Source organism: Bufo gargarizans, chromosome 1 (genome assembly GCF_014858855.1).
Source record: "Bufo gargarizans isolate SCDJY-AF-19 chromosome 1, ASM1485885v1, whole genome shotgun sequence".
NCBI lineage: Eukaryota > Metazoa > Chordata > Amphibia > Anura > Bufonidae > Bufo > Bufo gargarizans.
Window position 1 is genome coordinate 402,388,706 of NC_058080.1, and position 13,810 is coordinate 402,402,515.

The 13,810-nt window shown below is 43.5% G+C and overlaps 1 protein-coding gene across 7 annotated transcripts in view; it reads right to left on the reverse strand.

Moving 5' to 3' along the window:
* SUSD1 (sushi domain containing 1) overlaps positions 1–13,810 on the reverse strand; it is a 206,725-nt gene that overhangs the window by 134,623 nt on the left and 58,292 nt on the right. For 6 of the 7 annotated variants that reach the window (XM_044271174.1, XM_044271176.1, XM_044271171.1 and 3 more), the window contains 5 exons: positions 12,377–12,556; positions 10,289–10,438; positions 4,488–4,664; positions 2,821–3,009; positions 1,320–1,499 (listed from right to left, as the gene is read on the reverse strand). In XM_044271174.1, coding sequence (XP_044127109.1) covers positions 1,320–1,499; positions 2,821–3,009; positions 4,488–4,664; positions 10,289–10,438; positions 12,377–12,556 — 876 coding nt within the window. The remainder of the gene's footprint in view (positions 1–1,319; positions 1,500–2,820; positions 3,010–4,487; positions 4,665–10,288; positions 10,439–12,376; positions 12,557–13,810) is intronic. The other variant, XM_044271172.1, reaches the window with a different exon arrangement.

The window sequence follows — 13,810 nt, forward strand, 5'->3', positions numbered from 1 at the left end:
TCTTTCACACTTGCGTTGTTCGGATCCGGCGTGTACTCCACTTGCCGGAATTACACGCCGGATCCGGAAAAACGCAAGTGAACTGAAAGCATTTGAAGACGGATCCGTCTTCAAAATGCTTTCAGTGTTACTATGGCAGCCAGGACGCTATTAAAGTCCTGGTTGCCATAGTAGTAGTGGGGAGCGGGGGAGCAGTATACTTACAGTCCGTGCGGCTCCCGGGGCGCTCCAGAGTGACGTCAGAGCGCCCCATGCGCATGGATGACGTGTCCATGTGATCACGTGATCCATGCGCTTGGGGCGCCCTGACGTCACTCTGGAGCCGCACGGACGGTAAGTATACTGCTCCCCCGCTCCCCACTACACTTTACCATGGCTGTCAGGACTTTAGCGTCCCGGCAGCCATGGTAACCATTCAGAAAAAGCTAAACGTCGGATCCGGCAATGCGCCGAAACGACGTTTAGCTTAAGGCCGGATACGGATTAATGCCTTTCAATGGGCATTCATTCCGGATCCGGCCTTGCAGCAAGTCTTCAGGATTTTTGGCCGGAGCAAAAAGCGCAGCATGCTGCGGTATTTTCTCCGGCCAAAAAACGTTCCGGTCCGGAACTGAAGACATCCTGAACGGATTTCTCTCCATTCAGAATGCATTAGGATAAAACTGATCAGGATTCTTCCGGCATAGAGCCCCGACGACGGAACTCTATGCCGGAAGAAAAGAACGCAGGTGTGAAAGAGCCCTAAGTTATTCACTACAATCTGGATGTCAACAAAAGCATATCACTAGGGTATGCTTTAATGTCAGATAGGTGCAGGTCCCACTTCTGGGGGGATCCCCGAAGGGAAATAGAGCATACCACGCATGCACAATGTGCTCTACATTAATCGTTATGAGAGGTCCCAAAAATGTAGGAGGTCCTATAGAAGTGAGTAGAGAGTGCACAGGACAAACATGGCTACCTCTGCATTCACCGCTATGGAACTACCGGAAATAGCTGAGCCCGGGATCAGCTATATTTGGAACTTCCATAGTGGTTAAGAAGGTGGCAGCTCCTGTCCTGGCCACCTTGTATCTGCGCTGCAGCAGTGGCCATAAGACTTGAATATCAGCAGTGTATAATGCGATGGAAAAATTAATCCAGTCAGCAAAGGAGGCAATATGGACAACCACAGTACATTAGTATGTGCCTTGTATTAACTTTGTCTACATGATAAATACCATTTGCTGAAGTGAGACAATCTGTTTAATGACTGATGTATACAAATATGTGTATATATATATATAATCTTAGGTATATACTGTATAATATGCTCTTACCTCTGCATACAATGCTACCGCCTACCCATTCTCCATTTGCATTACAGGTGGCAGTTTTATTTTTGCTGTCCATAACAAAGCCAGGCAAACATTCAAACTGTACAGTGCTCCCATAGGTAGTATTTAATATTTCATTTTTTTTAGTGTAATTAAAGGATGGCGGAGGCCCACAATCAGCAGCTAAGAAAAGAACATTAAAATGAAACAATCTTACATATGTGTAATTTAGATGCTCCTATTATACTAATTCAAGAGTAGGCATAATATTTATGTTGTAGGTATGACTATCCCAAAGTATTTTTGCAAGCAATAGCGATAAAAGCCTCTTTTTGGTTAGAAAAATGGAGCAAAAATTCTTACAGGCATTTAAAGTGGATCTTTGATGTTGGATATGCTGTCCTATCCGCTAGCACAGTGTTGTAGGGCAGAGGAGGAGCTGAGCAAATTGATTTATTGTTTTGAAGGCTTTTTCCCCTGTACAGTGGCTGGGTCTCAGATGGCCCCAACAGTATGCTGGGTTCTCCGGAAGGGATGGTAAGGCGTGGAGAACCTCAATTGGATAAAAGCCCAGAGAGTCAGGGTCTGTAGTAAACCATTGTGCTTCTTTACTGGAGGAACTGAAGTGCAAAACAATAAAGAAAAGGCGCTAAGCTTCTCCGTTCTCCTCCTGGGCACAAAAAGCTTTCATGCTGAGGAAAGGCCTGAGCTAGCTGTCCTTCTCTCTCAGAAGTCAGGTACCGTGGCCAAAGGATGTTTGCCCATAGTCTGTGGCTCAGTTGTCTGACTGGAGCCCTGGTCAACAGGCTGATAAACCAGGGTCTGTGGCTTAGCATCCCTATCTCTGCATCTTCTTCTTGTCACTCATACAGTCTGACAGATTATTTCCTATTAAACATTGGTCCTTATCTGCTGACAAATAAGGGCTCTATCTGCTATCCTTATATACAGCTTCTAACTGAACACGATCCTTCTAGTGAAAGGGCTGGTTTGGAAAAACACAGCTTAAACAGAAACATAGTTACAATTTCTGTCTACCATAGACTTATATAGAGCTTCATTGCAAGTCTATGAATAAGCGGTTTTCCAGACATAAGTCTTCAGGCATCAACAATGGAGCTACACCAGACAGTCAGAAGGTCAGCGTGTCTTTTTTATTTATTTTTTCTAATCCTGAATAACTCCTTAAATTTCTTGCCTTGCCTTGGCTTCCAAATGGATCCAAATGACAGTCCAACTCATTGATTGGGGATGTCAAAGGGTGTCAGCCCTGTCAAGTTACTGGCAGTACTAGTACACATCAGAGGCACTGACAACCACCGATAATGCCCTGTAAAGAGGTGTCACTGTGATTGACAGAGGGAGGAGCTATCCATTTTCTGCAAAATGAAGATTTATTCATTTACACAGATTCTTAGTTCTTTTTCTAGATGGACATTAAGCCTTACCATAGTATGGCATTTTATTCTGCTGCTATTTATAACCAATTTAAACATGACCTTACCAGCCTTACCTCTACAGTCAAGATTAGCTCCTTCCCAGTGTCCTGCATCAGTGCATACAGACGAATTGTAACCACCCACTGAAATAAATCCCTTTGCACATATGTATGTCACACTGCTCCCAAATGTGGTGCTGTTAAACGTGTGGATTTCGGTGTTTAGCATGGCCACTGGTGGTCCACAGTCTATAGCTGGAAAGACAAAAATACATATAGAACACAAAAATGTAAAGGGTTCTCTGAAGGTAAAGCATGACTTGGTATTAAATGTTCATACACATGCAATTTAGAGGAGAAAGACACCCATTAAGCATGCCCAAACCCCCAGCCTTTGGAAGAGAATATGCATGCCCCCATACACATGAGATGGTTAGCCATTCCCACCAATACTGATGGATCTAGCAAAATTGTGTCTATTTTGTCTTAACTATATGGCAGTCTTAAAGGGTTTTTATACTAAACACACGTATACCCTATCTACAGGATAGGGTACTATATGTGTCTGATCGTTGGTTGTCTAACCGCTTGGACCTCCAGCAATCATCAGAAGGGAGGCTCCCTATGTGAATGAAGCCACGGTGCCATGTGTGACCCCCCATTCTATTAACTTATATGGGACTACTTAGCACAGAGTCTCCCAGCAGTTGTAAAACCCAGCAATCTGACAGTTATCCCCTATTCTCTGCATAGGGAGTGTGCTGTTGCAGCAGGCTGCTGGGAAGTGCATGGAGGATGGGAGTGGCAGTTGTGGTTCTGAGGGTGGTTGTAGTATTCACATATTACAGTGGCGATCTCCACACTTACGTTACCTAGGGCCATGCAGCAAGTGAAGTATGCACCCTTTCTTCGCTCACGGCATGCCCTTGTATTGAGGCTCCTGCCTGGTGTTTATTGGGATGCCCCTAACGTTGGATGTTTTGGTGGGTGCATGGCAGGACTGGTGAACAATGAAGACAATAATCAGGCTGTTGTTTGCCATAAATAAAGTCTCTATTTACTAAGTTGATGAGAGGGATTTTAGTACAAATAGCAGCAAAAGGCACAGTTCCAAAGTATATCACAGTACCATATTCTCTCAGTAGCAGCATACGGACGACAACATCAATGTTGGTGGTTATAGTACTCCTTCTCTAAAGACTTAGGGGTGCAGATTTCAGTCTGTCTCAAAGTGTGGTAGGTACTGGAGGCAATAATCCTTTCCACAGCACTAAAGTATGTTATCGAATAAACAAGTGAATATCTTACTGACTTTAACACAGCCCTGATAAGTTTCTAGACTTTCTAAAATGTCAGATCCCTTTCCTCCTGGGGTACTTTGGTAGTAGAGTTGCTTCAGATGAAGTCCCAAAGACTAATATTTTCTGAACTTTGGCCTGGTCTGCAGCAGCTTTCACGCACACGTCTTCTCCATTGCTCTGATCAGACTACTCTCCTCAACTAACCATGGCGTGGACCCAATCCATTACCCCGGTAATTTAAATAGTTGCCCAATATGTTAACTATTTGGTTGTGTACACATTGCCATTGAGTACATATAAAACACAATAAATCACAACTCAATGACATTGCATTAAATCTTGTAATAATAATTAACTCTTTGCAATGGTCCTTCTCGGGTACTACATGAACAGCCCCTCAATAGTCATCAGGATGTAAATATTAAATGTTACCTGTGCAGACCAGAGTCGCGCCTTCCCACGTTCCCTTAGCAGTGCAGACAGATGTGTTGTGGCCATATCCAAAGAAACCAGAAATACATGTGTAAGTGACTTGGTTAGAGAATGTTGTGGCTCCTGATAGAACCATTTCAGTGTCGGGGAGAACTGGAGGCTGGTCACAGTCAACAGCTGAGGAAACACATAAAACGTTTTTTTCATCATTTAAGCTAATCTATTTCACGAGGTAGAGAACGAGGACTCTTCATACAAGCTTGCATACTCCTGGCTTTCTACTAATGTTCTGTGTTCGGTCCATTTTTACAGGATGTAAACTTATTAGTAATATGAGATACAGAATGGAAGCTTTTAAATGGTTCTTGTAGTGCAGTTCAATGGTCTCTACAGTACATGGGGTTGTCGCTATAGTGTTCTAGTGCTTTTTCTGAATTCCAACGGATATCCATTTCGGTCACACAAAAAGTGGTAACTGTAACCATTACATGACAATGTTTCTCTACAGTCATAATTCTTGTCATCTGCTATTTCATCTCCTCCCGAAGGGAAACTTTCCCAGATGGGAATACTCCTTTAACGATGATGTTATGCTAACTCCCAGACTAAGGCTGTAGTAAACTTGGCAAGATACAATGAGTTTCCAGAATTTTTGTAACTGGGATGTTTGCAAGGAAAGAGGTTTGCACAATTATATTAATAATTTCCATAGAAAATCTTAGTTGGAAATATTACACATTTTATTATATTTCTTGTAGAAGTAAAGGATATGATTATAGTGTTTACTACTACATATCGAGAAACATTTATATCACAAACTATAACTTACATTGATTTGAACTGACTGTTTACTTATTATACATAATGATTGTTTTGATAACTAAAAAGGTATATGTACTGTTGTGGCTGCAGCAATGATGTCCCAAATACAGCTGCAGCCAAGCACTGGCCTCAGCAGTCTCAGACAATGAAGCCAGTGATTGGCTGCAGAGGCAGAGAGGATGTCACTGCTGCAGCACCAATTATGGACCACTGACTGCAGAAAGGGAAGATGAAGGAGCAGCAGTACTGGATCAGAGAGGCTAGTGAAGTTATTTAATTATTTCACTGACCCTATCAAATTAGTATAATTAACATTTTAGCTTGGTTAACCCCTTTAAGTTTTAAACTGCAAGTGATCTATTAATCTATGACTAAACCCATGGTCGTAATTATATCCATAGCTCCTACTATGGAGCTCAGAGGTTGAAGGGGCCCAAACAGGTGCAAGAACATTGTACCTTTTTCTATGGAATAACAATATGGAGGCTTTTTTGCTATTGTAACCCCTGCAGTGAAAGCAGTGTGTAAAGTGGATGTGTCTGCTGTACATTCAAGGCAGGTACATTAGTGCGGATTCTTCTTAGGTGAAGGGGACTATAAATCCCATGAAAACTTGCTCCTCTCTGCCCCTTCAGACTAAGCCTGTAGGAGAAATAGAAGGGAGAGGAGCGGATTGGCTGAGCAGGGAATTGTGGGAGAAGGTTGAAACAGGAGGAGACACTGCAGCCATCTTGGGGAGAGAAGTATGGCACAGATACAGAGAGACTGAGAGATCTCCATTGATAGAAATGAATCCTGCCTACCAGCAGACTATGCAGATGTTCAGCTCCAGCCCAGAATCAGAGCAGACAGAAGAGAGGTTCAGCTACATCCCAAACAGCCTCTGGTATCCTTGTGTGAGAGGAGAGAGCCCAGCCCTGTGTGAGAAGAGAGAGAGCCCAGCTATGTGTGAGAGGAGAGAGAGCCCAGCCCTGTGTGAGAGGAGAGAGCCCAGCCCTGTGTGAGAGGAGAGAGAGCCCAGCCCTGTGTGAGAGGAGAGAGAGCCCAGCCCTGTGTGAGAGGAGAGAGAGCCCAGCCTTGTGTGAGAGGAGAGAGAGCCCAGCCATGTGTGAGAGGAGAGAGAGCCCAGCCATGTGTGCGAGAAGAGAGAGCCCAGCTATGTGTGAGAGGAGAGAGAGCCCAGCCCTGTGTGAGAGGAGAGAGAGCCCAGCCCTGTGTGAGATTAGAGAGAGCCCAGCCCTGTGTGAGATGAGAGAGAGCCTAGCCCTGTGTGAGAGGAGAGAGAGCCCAGCTATGTGTGAGAGGAGAGAGCCCAGCCCTGTGTGAGATGAGAGAGAGCCTAGCCCTGTGTGAGAGGAGAGAGAGAGCCCAGCTATGTGTGAGAGGAGAGAGCCCAGCCCTGTGTGAGATGAGAGAGAGCCCAGCCCTGTATGAGAGGAGAGAGAGCCCAGTTATGTGTGAGAGGAGAGAGAGCCCAGCCCTGTGTGAGAGGAGAGAGAGCCCAGCTATGTGTGAGAGGAGAGAGAGCCCAGCCCTGTGTGAGAGGAGAGAGAGACCAGCCCTGTGTGAGAGGAGAGAGAGCCCAGCTATGTGTGAGAGGAGAGAGAGCCCAGCCCTGTGTGAGAGGAGAGAGAGCCCAGCTATGTGTGAGAGGAGAGAGAGCCCAGCTATGTGTGAGAGGAGAGAGAGCACAGCCCTGTGTGAGAGGATCGAGAGCCCAGCCCTGTGTGAGAGGAGAGAGAGCCCAGCTATGTGTGAGAGGAGAGAGAGCCCAGCCCTGTGTGAGAGGAGAGAGAGCCCAGCCCTGTGTGAGAGGAGAGAGAGCCCAGTTATGTGTGGGAGGAGAGAGAGCCCAGAAGCTGTGTCACCTGCACAGAAGTGCCTAGAAGTGACCCGGCTCTATGTCCCAGGAGGAATTTGACTGTGATCCCACAGCCACTCAAGCTTCTGGATGCTGCCATCCCTGCTGGTTCACAGTCAGGATAAAGTAAGTGCATGAACACGCACCATGTTCCGTAGCAACCAGGCCGCGAAGGTCAGACTGTGTTAAATTCTAGACAGAAACATAGGCGTGCACGCGTGTGTATGTATGTATGTATATATATGTATATATATATATATATATATATATATATATATATATATACAGGTCCTTCTAAAAAAATTAGCATATTGTGATAAAGTTCATTATTTTCTGTAATGTACTGATAAACATTAGACTTTCATATATTTTAGATTCATTACACACCAACTTAAGTAGTTCAAGCCTTTTATTGTTTTAATAATGATGATTTTGGCATACAGCTCATGAAAACCCAAAATTCCTATCTAAAAAAATTAGCATATTTCATCTGACCAATAAAAGAAAAGTGTTTTTAATACAAAAAAAGTCAACCTTCAAATAATTATGTTCAGTTATGCACTCAATACTTGGTCGGGAATCCTTTTGCAGAAATGACTGCTTCAATGCGGCGTGGCATGGAGGCAATCAGCCTGTGGCACTGCTGAGGTGTTATGGAGGCCCAGGATGCTTCGATAGCGGCCTTAAGCTCATCCAGAGTGTTGGGTTTTGCGTCTCTCAACTTTCTCTTCCCAATATCCCACAGATTCTCTATGGGGTTCAGGTCAGGAGAGTTGGCAGGCCAATTGAGCACAGTAATACCATGGTCAGTAAACCATTTACCAGTGGTTTTGGCACTGTGAGCAGGTGCCAGGTCGTGCTGAAAAATGAAATCTTCATCTCCATAAAGCTTTTCAGCAGATGGAAGCATGAATTGCTCCAAAATCTCCTGATAGCTAGCTGCATTGACCCTGCCCTTGATAAAACACAGTGGACCAACACCAGCAGCTGACATGGCACCCCAGACCATCACTGACTGTGGGTACTTGACACTGGACTTCAGGCATTTTGGCATTTCCCTCTCCCCAGTCTTCCTCCAGACTCTGGCACCTTGATTTCCGAATGACATGCAACAGTCCAGTGCTGCTTCTCTGTAGCCCAGGTCAGGCGCTTCTGCCGCTGTTTCTGGTTCAAAAGTAGCTTGACCTGGGGAATGCGGCACCTGTAGCCCATTTCCTGCACACGCCTGTACACGGTGGCTCTGGATGTTTCTACTCCAGACTCAGTCCACTGCTTCCGCAGGTCCCCCAAGGTCTGGAATCGGTCCTTCTCCACAATCTTCCTCAGGGTCCGGTCACCTCTTCTCGTTGTGCAGCGTTTTCTGCCACACTTTTTCCTTCCCACAGACTTCCCACTGAGGTGCCTTGATACAGCAATCTGGGAACAGCCTATTCGTTCAGAAATTTCTTTCTGTGTCAATGATGGCCTTCTGGACAGCAGTCAGGTCGGCAGTCTTACCCATGATTGCGGTTTTGAGTAATGAACCAGGCTGGGAGTTTTTAAAAGCCTGAGGAATCTTTTGCAGGTGTTTAGAGTTAATTAGTTGATTCAGATGATTAGGTTAATAGCTCGTTTAGAGAACCTTTTCATGATATGCTAATTTTTTTAGATAGGAATTTGGGGGGTTTATGAGCTGTATGCCAAAATCATCATTATTAAAACAATAAAAGGCTTGAACTACTTCAGTTGGTGTGTAATGAATCTAAAATATATGAAAGTCTAATGTTTATCAGTACATTACAGAAAATAATGAACTTTATCACAATATGCTAATTTTTTTAGAAGGACCTGTATATATATATATAGCCCCCATTATCAGCGCTTATGCCTCATTAGCCCCCATTATGCCTCTCATTAGCCCCCATTATGCCTCTCATTAGCCCCATTATCAGCCCTTATGCCTCATTAGTCCCCATTATGCCTCTCATTAGCCCCCATTATGCCTCTCACTAGCCCCCATTATGCTTCTCATTAGCCCCATTATGATTCTCATTAGCCCTCATTGTGCCTCTCATTAGCCCCCATTATGCCCCATTAGCCCCCATTATGCCTCTCATTAGCCCCCACTATGCCTCATTAGCTCCCATATGCCTCATTAACCCCCATATGCCTCATTATCCCCCATTATGCCCCAGCAGCCTCATTTTTTATAAAATAAAAAAACACTTACCTCTCTGCTCCTGGACGTCGCCGCTCCTCGCCGCCCACGATCCTTTTCCTCTTGCTGTCGTCTGTGCTCTGAACTGGCACACACAGCGTGACGTCACAAGGCGCCTCACACTGTGCGCAGCCCTGCACAGCTGAGGACCAGGAAATACATAGTGTTCACCGCTTCCTGGTACTCCGGTACTAATGAGCTCTTCCAAAATGGAAGCGCTTCATTAGTATTCGCCGACCAGCAGACTTGATTAGGGTGTGCCCAATCACACCCAACACACCCTGTGCGCACGCCTATGGACAGAATCTTCTACTACAGAGGGATAGGGGTAGATAGGAGGAGTATGCTGTCCTTATCTTTCACCAGAAATTGTGGGGGACTGCCATTATTGTGTATGGTACCATTAGTACAGCCCCACCACTAGGGGTCTCCCTTATGCCGAATTGTAATCTGTTTATTGCCTTTTTGCTTACCTTACCCAGATGTTGTTCATCTTTGTTCATCCATTTCTAATAAATCTGTTGATTAGTTTACTTCTTTTCTGGAGTGAGTGTGTATTTGAGCTGTGCAGGAGCTCCTGGCAGAAGAGCTTCAAGTAAGATTTGGGTGGAGGCACTGCACCATATTGAGGTGAGAACTACCTTACCACACACCCTGCCTACCGAGGTGACCTCCAAGGGGTGTTACACTATACTATGGGCTTTTTTTATTGAGCTATTATACATACCTTTAATTTATTGCTATTTATGCTGCAGTTTTTTTTTTTCTTATTTTGCTATGGGGCCCTATAAATTATAGTTATGCCCCTGACTAAACCACTTCAGTATTGCAATAATTTATAATATTAATAGTAATAATGATCATGAGAATATTGAACTCATATAAAGATGAAATCATTCATTTACAGTAGTTTTTCCTTACCCCTGCAAGTAAAATTGAGACTGCTTTGTGAAGTGTTTTTGCTGTTTTGCAACTTGTAGCCTTCTTTACAGGAGCATTCAAAACTACCAGGAAGATTCTTACAAACACTGTTAATACCGCAGGTTTCAGATACTTCACACTCATCAATATCTATAAACAGAAAAAATGAAATCTTTTTTTACACTTTTATGATGTATAAGGCTGCTATTAAACCTAGGCATATGCTGTGAAATGTTCATATAGAAGATCATGTCCGCTTACCATTTTACTATTTATATAAAAACTGTCTCCTTAAAGGGTTTGTCTAGGAAATGCTCACTCATCCAATCACTGCATGAGAAGGCTCACTGGCCAATGATTGGATTTCCAAGCATTTCCTGTGTGTCAAAGTGGGAACAGGAAGTAGAGACGAGCAGAAGCTTTGGAAGGGGAACATTAAAATTACTATTTCCAAATTTTATTTTTGTTTTAAGATGTGCTACACCATATTTAAAAGATAATTTATCATACTTGCTAGGAGGATATATATAATTTATGATTTTTTTACGTTTCTTTTCTGAAGTGGCGAAGAAAGAGGTGCGGGGCTTAAAAAGGTGGAAGGGGCCAAGGTTTCGCATTTACTATAACTTTCGCCAGAAAGTGTCGGAAGTTATAGCTGATGTCTGCATCAGCGTGTAGCTGGGATAGGCTTCAGTATCTTCAGGGCGTATTACCTGCAGACCATGACCGCCTACTTCTCTATTTGAGTATCTTGCACTGTCTTTGATGCTATACTTATGAATTGGATATCTTCTTGGCGGTTTAGCAAATGTTCTTATGTTGAACCTGGTGTTTGTGGCTGTGTGTGTTGGACTTATTTCTGATCCAAACACAATGTTGTAATTGTATACAATGGTTTGAACTTTTTGGGCTTTGTGCCTACAAATAAACTATTGATTTTTCAATAAGATACCTGTGTATGCGGCATTTCTTTTTCTTTTCTTGTATGGTTTCTTGTTGATGCCGTGGTTTGCCCTCTCTTACTTTATGTGGTGTTCCCCCTACTTTACAGTTTTTGTAGGCTTCAGTATCTGGCGCACATAAGGGCAGAGATGTGCCTGATTAGTTAAGAGACATCTGCCTCTTAATAAATTAGGCGTATCTCACACCCGTGCAGAAAGATCAAGACTGGTGTATGGATACGCCATATGAAGGATTCCATACAACAGCCACTTATGTGATGTCTTAAAGTGACCCTACAAAACATAAAGTTTGACTGTACATGATACATGTATATTTAATATCCCTTGTGCCCTACATTTCTCCCATGCTGGCTCCATTCTGGTTCTCCACCAGATTCCTTAAAAAATGACTGCCACTGAAGTACCCTAGAACAGGGACAGTGCAAAAAAGGTTGATTGTTCTGATGTTGCATTGTTAAGTAAAATGTTGAGATTTATTATATTTGTGTGCTCCATAGTATTGCATGGACAGATCATGGTTAATCACCTTGACTTAGGTTTCTAGGAAAAAGTATAGCAACCAGTTGCAACAACCAAATTATCACAAGGGGGTGTCCATACCATGAAAGGCCGAGATGGAAATAAATGCAGTAATGCCAGCCAGGAGTCAATGGACTTACATCAACATCTGAGCGGCCGCCACTCCTTTGCTTCTGTAACTCCCATAGCAGGAAATGGGATCTGTGCAAACAGAGTAGCACATAAAGCTATGATGTTTCCATAATGCCTAAATTACGAAAAGAGTGTAGCTTGCTGTGGTATTCTGTTTGCGTATCTCCCATTCAATGCTATGGGAGATACAGAAGCAAAGGAGTGGCGCAAACTCTGCCTGCCCTGGCCAGTGCTTGCTGCGATTATCCCCATCTCGGTCATTAAAGGTGAGATGGAGCAACCTCTTTGATAATAATGGTGGTCTATATTTTATACTGGCTGTTACTATTTTCATATTATTTAGGGCTTTATAAAGCCAAACATTACAATATAAGTCACCGTACAATCTGGATATGCCAATCGCCAATGATAAGTTCATACAATATTTCTAATGGTACAAATTCTATGTTGCTTATGGGCAAGCTGCTATCCCTACCTGTGCAGCTCACAGTGGCACCTTCCCATATCCCACTGGCTGTACAGACAGAGGAACTGACTCCATGATCAGGACCGAATCCAGAAGTACATGTGTAAGTCACTTGGCTCCCAAATGTGGTTTTGGTTGACAGTATCATGGCAGAATTAAGACGTGAAGGAGGTGGTCCACAATCAACCTCTGTGTGTTGAAGCAAAGAAAAATTAGAGGGAAACTTGACTTAAAATGTACCTAGTCAACCTTGTAAAGAACACATCATTCCTTTATGTATAATTAAACCTTTCACTGACATAGACATACAGTATGTAAAACATCAGAACTTTAATTGCTTTAATCGCTGCCGCTATATTTGCAGATAGAGCTTACAGTAGTAGTAGTTCCTATTAAAGCCCCAAATCATAAGCTTTAAAGTGATATCAGTATTCTAGGTGCAATATTCAGGGTGCAGCATTGGTTGAAGGCAGAGGGCAGCAAGAGTTTTACTTTTTGGTTTGCTTTTTTCCTCTAAGGCTACTTTAACTGTGCGGCAGAGGATCCTTCAGGGTGCATCAGAATGTCTTCCCTTCTGACAGCATTCAGTTTTGTGACTGGACACAAAAACGCTGCAATGTAAACGGTTCCGTCACTGAAAACAATGTACGACAATGGTGACTGATCCATTCTTTTAGCAGCCTAAAAACCCGGATCCATCATCCACTGACTTTCAATGTATTTAGTGACAGACCTGTTTTTTTCCATTTTGATTTCACACAACCGCATCCTAACGGAATGGATGCATCCTGATGTGCAAAATACAAGAATGAACAACGCGAATGTGAAAGTAGCCTATGGGAGGGTTGGAAGGCTGGAAGCTGCAAGTGGCATCAAGAAGAAAGTTCACAGCTTATGTCATCTCTACTCTTGTGCATCTTTCCAGGGGCCCCAGAGGAAAGATATAGGAACTTTTCTTCAAGGCGTCTCTCACTCTTTTTTAGGGTCAATTCACACGTCCGTAAGTGTTCTGCGGATCCGGAAAACACGGACACTGGCAATGTGCATTCCGCTATTTGCGGACCACACATTGCCAGCACTATAATAGAAAATGCCTAATCTTGTCCGCAATTGCGGACAAGAATAGGACATGTTCTTTTTTTTGCGGAAAAGGAAGCACGGATGCGGAAGTGCGGATCCGCAAGTGTGGATGCGGACAGCACATTCCAGCCCTATTGAAAATTAATGGGTTTGCACCCGTTCTGCAAAATTGTGGAACGGATGCGGACCCATTTTGCAGACGTGTGAATGGACCCTTACCAATCAAGTTGGAAATGCTGATTGGTTGCCATATTTAAGGGTTTTTTTCTACTATAGATATTGAACAGTTTCATACAGTATATAACCCCCTTTCCCCAGTACCTAATCATACCATTTGTTGACTCAATGGGGGAGATTTATGTT